The sequence below is a fragment of the Lissotriton helveticus genome, chromosome 6, assembly GCF_964261635.1.
Source record: "Lissotriton helveticus chromosome 6, aLisHel1.1, whole genome shotgun sequence".
NCBI classification, from domain to species: Eukaryota; Metazoa; Chordata; class Amphibia; order Caudata; family Salamandridae; genus Lissotriton; species Lissotriton helveticus.
In genome coordinates, this window is record NC_136067.1 from 1,890,540,099 (window position 1) to 1,890,552,699 (window position 12,601).

The window sequence follows — 12,601 nt, forward strand, 5'->3', positions numbered from 1 at the left end:
TGTTCCTTTGGGGGGGTTGTCGCACTCTGTGCTGGGGTTGCCTTGGAGGTTTGTTGTTCCTGTTTGTCTTGGAACTGGTTTCCCTTCGTTGTTCTTGGTTGGGGTTGAAGTCCTGCTACATGTTGTCATGACATTTTGCATATGTCCCTTGTCTCCAGGGCGGGGGGGGGGGGCTGTCTACATGCTGGCAGGGTGGCTGCTCAGGGCTGTGCTCTGTTCTTTCTTCTTTCCCTGCCTTTGGGTACTGCAGTGTTGACACTGCTTCTCGTGGTGTTTGTCACCATTCCTTTTTTCCAATTTTTCTGCTCTTTCGCACACTGTTCCCATACTCCCACAGTTTTGTCTGATGGCTCCGCGTGGTGGCACGGAAAAGTTCACCGAAGAAAACTGACGTAGGCTCACCGGCGTGGGACTTATGTGACCTCGCTGACTACGCGGACAACGCCTGGGCGGAGTCGCGTGATGCCGCCCCCCCACCCCCCAACGCGCCGGGATGCTGTGGCAACATTTTTTCCGGATCACGCCTGGGGATAATTCTACATTAAGGAATCTGCGGCTAGAATCGTTTCTACCAGATACATCGTTACCGAAGGTAAGTAACTCGTACGTTATTTAAAATCGTCCCCTCTGGCAATGAAGTACGGCCAACCAAGCTAGCCACTAGAAAGTTCACCGAGATTGGCTGTGTCATATCCATTTTGCTGTAGGATACAGTCTTTACATAAACCTTTGCACATTAATCCAGTCTGGAACCTTCCATTCTCTAAGGACCACATCCAAGACATGCTGTTTTAAAGGAAGACCCAACGATGGGCACGCAGAAATTGTCTCCACACTGGTTCAGCAGAAGAGTTAGTCAACTATTCAGCAGACAATCCTTATATTACCGATTCTTGATGGGATTTCAGGCAGAATCTTCCAGACTTTAACAGCTTCCATTTACGGGGCGGATGAATAAGACTATAGACCTCTGTGTCTCAGTTCTTCAACCGTTACTGGGACGTGCATAGCCAACATGATACGTTAAGAGTTTAGATAATCTTCCATAAATGCTTCGAGCACCATAGGATTAACTGTGTGATGGTCCTTGAGAAGGTGGCCTGAATATATGAGCTGCAGCTTCCATTGTGATATGGGGGGGGGTTTCTTAATTTCTAGGGTAGTTTCGTCGGTGAGGGGCTTCATGTCGGGTATTATTTGAACCTGTGGTGGAACAGAATTGATTCCTTACTACCCTCATAACCTGATTGACTGGTGATCAAAGTTGACCAAATGTCTGTCCCACACTTTGGTACCTATTGGTACTTAATAAATGAATATTGGGATAAAGTCCAAGTGGATAATTTCCTCATCCTCCCTCCTTTAATGTTTAATCCCAATTAACACATTCACCCACAACTTCTCATTTTGTTGTGCACTGGGTAACTGGTGAAGAAACTCTAATAGCTGCTACTGTTTCAGGTAATTGGTGGTGTAATAATGAGTGACTTTGTTTTAACTCCTAGAACTGAATGAGATTTCAATCTCTCAAAACTGCACTAGGTACTAAATCACTGTTGGGCTTCTCTTTATCTTATGTGGCATCTACTAAGAGAAAACTATAACTGTTTCTAAACTTTTAAATGTATTGATGCGAAAACAAAGACAGTATTGACTCCTCTTCTTGCCTCATCACCACCATCTGCTAGAGCAATCATAATATCTATGTAACCATGAAACCTTTAAGTTTAGCCAACGTGATTGCCAAACATTTAGGAAACCCTACAAAAACCTGTATTATTGAAACACTTGAACCCTTCTGTGCGGTAAGACATTAACATTCTCTGCACTACCTCACCAACATGAAGTACATTAATGCCTTGTCCTCCCACCGAGGGTATAAACCCCTTGTGGTGGTGCACAAAACGATTTTCTGTTTGAGGAAAAGCTTGAATTGTGAGGGAAGAGCTTCATGTGCAGCTCGAGATTGTGTTTTCTGCCTCTGCGGCGATCAGCAGACACCTTGTCCTGATGTCACACAAGCTGAAAGGGAAAGTAGTTGGCCATACCTCCAACCCTTAAAATAGCAACAGTCTTTCTGCACCCAGGGGTACATCTATCCCCATCTACCCCCCTTCTCTCCTGGGTATGCCGTGTCTGCGAGCTCACTGGATCAACAGTCTTTCTAGCTCGGGAAGGGGGTGGTAAGATGGGGTGATTTAGCTCCAGCCCAATGGATGCCAGGGATAGCTGTGTAAAAACAAAAATGATTTGGGTGAGGGTCGACCCATCCCGAAATAGGGGCTTGCCCTTGATCCCTAATGCATTAATAGTCTTGCTGCTCCCCTCAATAGCAGGATCAATGCAAATCACTTCACCTTATACTTCCTTGGGTGTCTAGTTTTTAGAAATGTCTGGGTTTGATAGGCTTTCTTATGTGCCATGCGAGCTCAGCCCCAACTACTGCAACCACCCACATCTCCATAATGGTTCCATTTGAAGATCAACATTTTGATATTCCCTTGTTGCACTTTGGAGAGCCCCTCCTCACCCAGGCAATAGGCTCTTCCTCACAGACGTAGGGATTAGTAGAATTTTTGTTATTATCAATCATATTGTGAAATTCCCTCTAAATTTCATGATATCATGGGTAACCCCAAAATCAGAGCTGTGCAAATAATCACCATTCCGGATTTCATTCTTAGGCAATTACGTTTTTTAAATGAACAGGTTTCAGTCATACCCATTCTTCATCACTAGATTTAACCATATGATTTAATGCATCATCTGCACTTAGTGAAAAATAAGTGTAAGCTGCCGCCCAGATGATGGCTCTGGTTATTACATGTTTTTGGACAACCTATAAACACTTTATATCCCTGCCACCAGAAGAATCTGATGAACACTATTATTTTATTTTGAAGGTTTTATATAGCGCGAACAAGACTCATGCGAGTATCAGAGCGCTTTACAAGTCATATGTAGAATGCAGGATATAATATACAGAGATCTGTGTGAGTATGTAATACATGGAGCATAATCAAAAGAAAAACAGTACTAAGCTAGCGCAAAAAAAGGACGAATATGATGCGCAGGAACACAAACTAATAAAATACGGAAAACAGTCATAGTGTTCACATGAATGTAGCCATGGGGATCGCTTTCACTTCTCTTTTGAAGAAGGCAGTGGAAGGGATCATTCTTGTTTCACTGAGCATTTTTGTAAATTAGCCAGTGAAGCAAACCACTGCAAATAGAAAAGTTGTCACCTATTCTTTTTTCCTACGTATTTTCATTAGTTTTAATTTCAATAATTAGTTTATTTGAGAACAACACCAAGAGCAATCTACACAAATGACAATCGGGCACATGCATCAAAAGAAAAACCGGTCGCAAACGGGCAGATTCTCAGAATCTGCTCCTTCGCGACCGGTATTTTTGCATTTGGGATGCATCATCCCAAATGCAAAAATCGCATTTTAAGTATTCCCTAAATTGCGATTACTTAAATTGCGATTGCATTTAAGGAATCACAAATTGAGATTCCTTAAACGCAATGCATTAAAGTAAAAAAACGTAGCGATTTCGCTAATAGGGGGCGCAAATTACCATGTTGTTCAACTTCATGGTAATTTGCAAAAACTTTGAAAAATGCACTTTTGTGCATTTTTCAAAGTTTCATGTTGCGCACACACATGCCCTTAGGGCATGTGTGTGCGCCACATGTGTGCACAGATCAATTTTAGGGGTGCAACAGTGTGTCCTTTTGGCACCCTTGCACCCTGAAATTGCATGCGCAATTTGCGAGGACCTATTGGTACTCGCAAATTGCGTATGCAATTTCCCATTCATTCCTATGGGCCTGCAGGCCCATAGGCATGAATGGGAAGCCATTCCTTATTTGCGACTCGCAATTTGCGACCCGCAAATAAGGAATGTGTAGGAATCGCAATTTTTACAGCGATTCCTACATGCATAGGCTTTTACGAGTCCTTAATTGCGATTCCAGAAGTTTTGTCTACTTTTCAGAAATGTATAGCTTTCCCTGTCCACCCATGATTTTTAAACCTGTTGTCATCACAAACTTCATGTAGAGATGACAAAAAAAATGAAAGATCAACTACCAATTAGAAAGGAAAAAAAAGTTTTTATTTCTCTGTCTGTACCTGAGAGCTAGGACAATGGGATCTTAACAGCCAACATTTTCTTGATGTCATCATTAAGTAAAATATTACACGTATTCCATAGTATCTCATACAGTTTTCCAAACAAATCCCACATGTTTCTACAGTTTAAAAATTTTATTGCTCCCCCCAGTGGTAGCAAAAAACACTGGGTACCATTAGAATCCCGGCATGTGCGTTAAAAGGAGACAAATTCCGCCTGGAAATCTTTGGGTGGAGGGTGGGGGGGATTAAAGTCTTAAGCGCAAACTACCCCAAATATAAAAAAAAAAAAAGCTCCGCACGAGAGGGAAAACCTCAGCACCTGAGTTTTTATGTCACCAAATCTTTGTTAGGTTTTTGTGTTGTGTGTAACAGTAACAGTAAGACATCCAATGTCCACAAATACCTGGATACATTTTAACAATCACAGTTTGTACGTATACATATAAAAACAAGCATTGAAAATGCAACAGGTCTCGCCTTTTATTAAGTTAAAGCCAGTTGCTTTGATATACAATACCATTAGCAGAGCAAATGGCTTTAACTTAATCAAAGGCGAGACCTATTGCATTTTCAATGCTTGTTGTATTTAGCAACCTGGAAGCGTGCGGTTAAAATAAATAAACACGCGCACAATGGCCGGTGCACTGATACAAGGTGGGCGCCTTTATTTACCCGCCCACCGGCTGTTTATATTCCATCAGCACTTGCGAAAACGGCACAGTAACAGGTTGCAATTGGAATATATTTTGGGTGCGAAACATTTACAGAAAAATGTAAACAATGCAGACAAAAACAAACGTATTTCACCTGAAAATGTTTGTTCTGGGAGAGTGGATGCGATGTAGCACCATCTATGGAAAAAGTGAGATTTGGCCAAGTGAATAAACAACAAGTTATATGTTGTGCTGCGTCGCCTTCTCCTCAAAAAATGGAATTTATTATGTATGTGGGGACTGAAGTGAACTGCTCAAAAGATCCTTAAAACCAGCCTCCCTTCTTCTCCCGACGTCGGGTCCAAACAACACGCGCAAAGCTCACCAGTAATTCATGTACCTCCTGGCGATGACCCTGAAAACTTGCCAGCTGCACCGGGGCATTTTCAGTTACGTGGATGAAATATCTCCTCAATGCCCTCTCGCCCGTGAGTGACAGCAGAGAGGGGTTTAACAGCAACATCAAAGTGAGATCTGGGTTTAAGTTTTGCTCTTTACCTGACTTTCCGTCCTGAGGGTATTAGTAGAAATGATACATTCTTCAGCCTGGAAGCTGTGTGTCCTTTGGACCAGCCTGGCACGATTATAAAGGAAATCCGGCTAATTAATGCTTTTGAATGCTTTGAGTAAAACCCCTGTTAACATCCCTAGCGAACTGCAGCCACCTCGAAACGCCTTTGAATACATCCAAAGGGGCTCGCTGTATCTAAAAACGAAGCGCCGCTACTATCTCTCCCCACTCTACTTCTCTCTGCTCGATATCCGGAAGTATGTGCAGATAAAACCAGCACGGCCGTGCTATTTAACAGCACGCTGCCATGCGCGCACCTGTGTGTGCGACGGGAAGACCCGAGCTACAACAAGATGGCGTGGGACTGTCCACTGTCCCACGGACACGCGCATGCTGTCTGCATTGGACAGATGGCGAGAGCAGCCATCTTTGTCCATGCAGACACGTGCATGAGCCCATGGGGAAAATCGATTGCAAAAGGTCCTCCCTGATGAGAGCAGCGCATGCGCTGCTTTCGCCAGGCGAGACCTAAATACCTATGAGCCTTCCCACTTACCCAATCCCATTACAAAAGGAATGCGAGACAAATTGTTGGAATATTGGTCGTCGTCCCAGATCAGTCTCCTATGCATGAGTTGACCATCTAATCCTTCATGCAGCACCTAAGCTTTTATGTAGATTATAGTATTCAGTATGTGAGTTTATACACACACACATACATATGCGCTAGGAAAGGTCCTTATGTGTACCACCGATTGATAGTTTGGTAAAATACCACACATTGAGTTGTGCCACTCTGCTGGTAGTAAATCTGTCATATGGGTAAATGTATTATCAATAATTCACTACACAGACAAACGCAGTTCAAATGGGGAAATAAATAACATAGAAATGAGACCAGCTCTGTGATGGTTCTAATAGATGCCAAAGTCCTAATTCGCTACTGCTGCTTCAACCTGCTATGTTACATGTGGTCCCAAACCAAGTTAGGTGTGCACCTTTCATGCCAGGGAACCTTGTTTCACTTGAGGTTATGTTGAGTTTGTAGAAATGTGTTTCACCAACTATATTGTTAGTAGCTGCTGTCTGTTCCGCTAGATCGATGATAATGTCATACCGCAGATCAAAGTACAAAGGTGCAACTAGCCGGTAATCTAGACCAATGGTATTTCTACTCTAATGGGGCAAGTCTGTTTTAACCCTCTCTGCGCTATTTGATATATTTTCAGTTGGAACGATCCATACAGTTTAAGGTTGGTCCCTATGCTTCTTAAATCTTCGTGTCTTATGCATAGATCACTTTTATGATCTTTGCCTAATCTTTTGTCAGGTAGATTTTTGTTTTTTGCAAACAATATTGGGCACTGAGATCAGAAAATCAGTATGCGCTTAACATTCCGAGATTTAAGCAAACTCCCCTGGGAGGTTGAGCATCCAGAGTTTTCAGCGCCAAAACTTTGGAATGAGATGCCTCCACAGCAGAGAAAGGAACCCTTTCTGTAGAGGTTTATGAAAAGACTGAAGGTCTGATAGTTTTGAACGATGTTTAAACAAATAGGGATGAACAGTACCCGCAACTATGTTTTTGTCTCTGATTTACAGTCCACAGTCTTGGAAAAGCCCCAGGATGGGGTAAAACACGTGTTGGCTGAAAAACAACGGGACTGCTAGTCTTCGAACTAATATTTTAACAGTATGACTAGATATATAGTAACCTATTGCCTAGGTTCAATTGTATGCTTTTTCTCTCATGACTTCCTGTAAATTAAAGAATAGCATTTTAAGTATATTTGTGACAGTTATTTTGTCTTTGTTTATTTGGTTAATATCTCATTACTGTAAACTTTGAACCCACTGGTAAGGAGTGCCTTACCCAGAACAGATGCACACATACACCATACTTACATGTCAGTGTACTTTCTAGTTTCCCATACTGTCATTATCCTTTGAAGTTTTTAGTACTTTGTTTTGGGGTGTGTTTCCCTATCCAGGCTACTCAGTCCCTTAGAATGTTTATAGCACTTCACAGAAACTAAATACATAAATAAAAATCACCAGGGGCCTTATTATAGATATAGCGCACCTTTCCGGTTTGCTCCACAGCGCACCTTTAAGCAGGGCAGCCGCAAACTCGCGCTACCGCCAGAGCGGCGCATTCAAGTGAAATATGGAGCAGCTATTTGAAAGCTGCTACATGTTTCTCTGTGCAGGCGGCATTCCACCTACACTTTAAAGAGGGATTTGAGATCCCTTTGCAGGTGGGTGCTGTGAGGGACTAGTGCCTGCAAGGGGATCTGCGGCCCTTTTCTAATACCAACGTGCCCTGTGGATGCACAAAGCAGGCGCATATGCATGTTGCGCCCCTGAGGCATGTTCTGTAATACAGCCTCAGATATTGTCCTTGTTTGTAGTTGCTTGTATTTTAAAATTGTTTTTAAATGATGTAGAGTTTTTACTTAACATTTTATGTGTCACTAAGTTTTGTCAGTAGATTTGTAAATCAACACATACTTTAAACGTTTAACTGAAATTAAATATATTTTTCTCTTCTCACAGATAAGATCCCATCCTCAGTTTGGTGATCTGTGCCAGCGAGCGACTCCTGATTCGTGCTGCCCGAGCTGGACGCTCGGAAACTATATTGCCATTCTAAATAACAGATCATCCTGTGAGAATATTGTAGAACGTGATGTTTCCCATACTGTGAAGCTACTTCGTACATGTGCCAAATACTACTACAATGGAACCTTGGGGTCAGACTGCTGGGATATGGCAGCCAAGCGAAAAGACCAGCTGAAGTGTACAAACGTGCCTCGTAAATGTACTAAGTACAACGCTGTTTACCAGGTTCTTCACTATTTGGTGGACAAAGACTTCCTAAGCCCAAAGACAGCAGACTATGTTGTACCAGCTTTAAAGTACAGCATGCTTTTCTCACCAACGGAAAAGGGGGAGAGCATGATGAACATTTATTTGGACAATTTCGAGAACTGGAATTGTTCAGATGGGATTACCACCATCACAGGAATTGAATTTGGGATCAAACATAGTTTATTTCAGGACTATCTTTTAATGGATACTGTGTATCCTGCTATCGCCATTGCAATTGTTCTTATAGTCATGTGTGTATATACTAGGTCTATGTTTATCACGCTAATGACCATGTTTGCAATAATTAGCTCTCTAATTGTGTCTTACTTTCTGTATCGTGTAGTATTTAACTTTGAGTTTTTTCCTTTCATGAACCTTACTGCACTAATTATTCTTGTTGGAATAGGAGCAGATGATGCTTTTGTCCTGTGCGATGTGTGGAACTACACAAAATTTGACAAGCCCCATGCTGAAACATCTGAAACGGTTAGCATCACCCTGCAACATGCTGCTCTTTCTATGTTTGTTACCAGTTTTACAACCGCAGCTGCCTTTTATGCCAACTACGTGAGCAATATCACTGCGATTAGGTGTTTTGGTATTTATGCTGGCACGGCCATATTGGTGAATTATGTGTTAATGGTAACATGGCTACCTGCAGTAGTCGTGCTCCATGAACGGTATCTTCTCAATGTATTTGACTGCTTTCGAAAAAAACCTCAGCAGCATGTATACAACCACAATAATTGTTGGACACTTTTGTGCCAAAAGTTCCAAGACCTCCTCTTTGCAGTCTCAGAAGCATCTCGGATATTTTTTGAAAAAGTTCTACCATGCATTGTTATCAAATTTCGCTACGTCTGGTTATTTTGGTTTCTTGCCTTAACTGTTGGTGGTGCATATATTGTGTGTATTAATCCAAAGATGAAGCTGCCTTCACTAGAGCTTTCAGAGTTTCAAGTTTTTAGGTCATCTCATCCTTTTGAACGTTATGATGCAGAATACAAAAAACTTTTCATGTTTGAACGTGTCCACCATGGAGAAGAACTTCATATGCCCATCACCATAATTTGGGGTGTGTCTCCAGAAGACAACGGAGATCCCTTGAACCCCAAAAGCAAAGGAAAGCTGAAATTGGACAGTAGCTTTAATATCGCAAGCCAAGAATCACAGGTCTGGATTTATAATTTTTGCCAAAAGTTGAGGAACCAAACCTTTTTTCACCAACCAGATGAGCAAGACTTCACCAGCTGCTTCATCGAGACATTTAAACAGTGGATGGAAAATGACTGTGATGAGCCTTCTCATTACCCCTGCTGCAGCCAGCCAAAATTTCCCTTTAAACAAGAAGTGTTTGAGCTTTGCATTAAGAGGGCAATAATGGAAATTGAAAGAAGTACCGGATACCATTTAGACAGCAAGACTCCAGGTCCTAGGTTTGATACAAACGATACCATCAGAGCTGTTGTTTTGGAGTTTCAAAGTACCTATCTTTTCACACTGGCCTATGAGAAAATGCATCGATTTTACAAAGAAGTGGATTTGTGGATTTCAACTGAGCTAGCAACTGCTCCTGCAGGCCTCAGTCATGGTTGGTTTGTGAGCAACCTAGAATTCTACGATCTGCAGGACAGCCTTTCCGATGGTACTTTAATTGCAATGGGGCTATCAGTGGCCGTTGCTTTCAGCGTAATGTTAGTTACGACATGGAATGTCATTATAAGTTTGTATGCAATCATTTCCATCGCTGGAACCATATTTGTTACAGTAGGTTCCTTGGTACTGCTCGGTTGGGAGCTAAATGTGTTAGAATCTGTGACCATTTCTGTAGCTGTTGGCTTATCCGTGGATTTTGCTGTCCATTATGGGGTTGCTTATCGCTTAGCTCCTGACCCGGACAGAGAGGGAAAAGTGGTCTTCTCTCTGAGCCGAATGGGATCTGCTATTGCAATGGCTGCATTGACCACTTTTGTTGCTGGAGCTATGATGATGCCTTCCACAGTATTAGCATACACCCAGCTAGGTACCTTCATGATGCTAATAATGTGCATCAGCTGGGCATTTGCAACCTTCTTTTTCCAGTGCATGTGCCGTTGTCTGGGGCCCCAGGGAACCTGCGGGCAAATTCCTCTCCCCAAAAAATTACAGTTTAAAGCCTTTTCCCAGGCTCTGGCTTCGGGCACTGAAGAACAGATTCAAAGCAAATTGCATTCTGGGCACAAATATCAGCTGGATGCAAGAGTGCCGAAATCAGAAGTCGACCATGAGCATTATGAGCTCGAGCCTTTGGCAACTCATAATTGCACTACTTTGGAGAAGACAACATATGAAGATTCACATCCATGTTCAGAGATACCCAATGGCAGACCCCAGAATGCGAGCATTCCCGTGCAGGCACAGTATAAGAAAGTAGAAGTAAATTCAGACCACAAAGCAGAGTCTTGTTCAGCTATGTTGCAGACATCTGTTGATGAGCACACCATGTGCCAACTCTTACCACAAAACAGAGAGTGCAGTTGCCCAGGTGAATACGCTGAAAGGCGAATGAAGTGGAACCCCCATTCATGTCAGCTGTTGGGTGATGGTTTTTGCTATCAATGTGTGCCGTCATCTGGAAGTCTTCTGCAAATTAAACATTCTAGGAGTCCTGTTTTACAAGACCTCCCTGAGCTCCTTGTGCACCCAGTTCAGCATTGTAGCTGTCCAGCAGGGCTAATCAAAAGGCCCATCATGCCGAATTCTCTTCCCAGAAATTTCTTTCTCCATTCAGTGCATCAGCTTCAGACCAATGAAAGTTTAAACAAGATGGATGGACAGTCCCTTCACTGTGCAGAGGAGAACGTTAGAACTTTAACAAATGCAACACACTCTTCGCCTTTTATATGCAGAAGCGATGGTTCATTCATAACACCTTGCTCTTTTCTAATTGGTTCAGAGCGCACTCTGCAGCTGGCAAACCAAAGGGGACTCTATAAAAATGGATCAAAGTGTGAGTTCAGTGATAAACTGGAAAATGTGAATGACTCCATAGACACAAGTGGATCTAAAATCAAGCAGAAGGGTATGACTGACCAGTGCGCAACACAGACGGACTCCCTTGTGATTGCCAAGTACATAAACCAAAATGACCAGAAACTAACTCTGAACTTTACTGCCAGAAAGCCTGGCTTTGAGCCTTGTCATGAAAGTTCACAATGCTGTGACAGACGTGTAACAGTTAAGTGCAATTCTGCTGACTGTCAAATGCCAAACATTGAAGCCAATGTGCCTGCTGTGTTAACGCATTCAGAGCTTTCCAGTGAAAGTTTATGTTAATAAAATATATATTCAAACTTGTATTCATAGCTACGACTTTATTTATTCACTGAACTAGAAGTGCTAAAGGCTCAAATGACTGTCCTAATTCCCTTTTTTGCCTTTGTTCCCTAGCATTCATCTGTTTATTACACTCATTTTTAAGTGGTTCTCTTCATGGTTTATTCCAGTTTTGTAATATGCCTGTAAAGCACTTTGGTGGAAGTGCTGTATAAATCTATTATTTGTATGGGGGCTGTGAAAGGCAGTTTGAGACTGGGCCAGCTTTCTTAGTGGCTTCCACTGTAGACCCTAACTTAAACCCTAGTGCAGGTAGTGTGGTCTCTGCATCTGGATGAAGGTCTTGGGATGGATGTCATCTGTGTAATTGTGGTGAAAAAGTAGGTCGAACCCAATACTTTCACTGTTTTTTAAAGTGATAGAGATTTAATGGTTTTAGCTGGATGGAATAGTTTAGTTAACAGAAGGCACCAAACTTAACTTGCCTCCAGTTTTTTAAATATCTGGACAGTTATCTAATGAGGATACCAATTAAATTAATGCAGCTGATTACAATCCCCGCCCCTCTTGTTCTGCGGAGGAAAGGGAGACACTTGTCCTGATGAACTCCGATGTTTTCAGGTAAAGTGCTCTATCCATCTCTTACCTCTCATAACCTGAATAGAAAGCAATGAAAAAGAGAATCTCAAGCATTGGAAAATCCAGTAAGCCTCGCCTATACAAGATCTGTTGGCTTTGTCTATATATTTTTTCACACTTTGCACAGCAGTGCGGTCGCTGTGCAACACAGATTTTTTTTTGTTTTTGCAAAGCCAATAGATCTTCTATAGGCGTGGTGTATTGGCTTTGCCAGTGCTTGTTTTTAATGGTGGGGCTAAGAGCAGTGCAGCCTGTGGGCTGCTGTCTCCTCCTCCCTCTGCTCTTCCTCCTCCGCTCCTCAGAGCATTGGAAACAGGAAAATGGGAATAGGGGATGCTAAATTATTTGCCTAATCTGCATTTATTGCTGGGAACACATCAACCAGGGCCCGTTTGTAATGTCAG

At 42.4% G+C, this 12,601-nt stretch overlaps 1 protein-coding gene across 4 annotated transcripts in view; it reads left to right on the forward strand.

Moving 5' to 3' along the window:
* Positions 1 to 11,581, forward strand: part of DISP1 (dispatched RND transporter family member 1) — a 659,288-nt gene extending 647,707 nt beyond the window's left edge. For all 4 annotated transcript variants that reach the window (XM_078649828.1, XM_078649829.1, XM_078649831.1 and 1 more), the window contains one exon: positions 7,929 to 11,581. In XM_078649828.1, the coding sequence (XP_078505954.1) occupies positions 7,929 to 11,558 (3,630 nt within the window). In that variant the 3' untranslated portion in view covers positions 11,559 to 11,581. The remainder of the gene's footprint in view (positions 1 to 7,928) is intronic.
* The last annotated feature ends 1,020 nt before the right edge of the window (positions 11,582 to 12,601 follow it).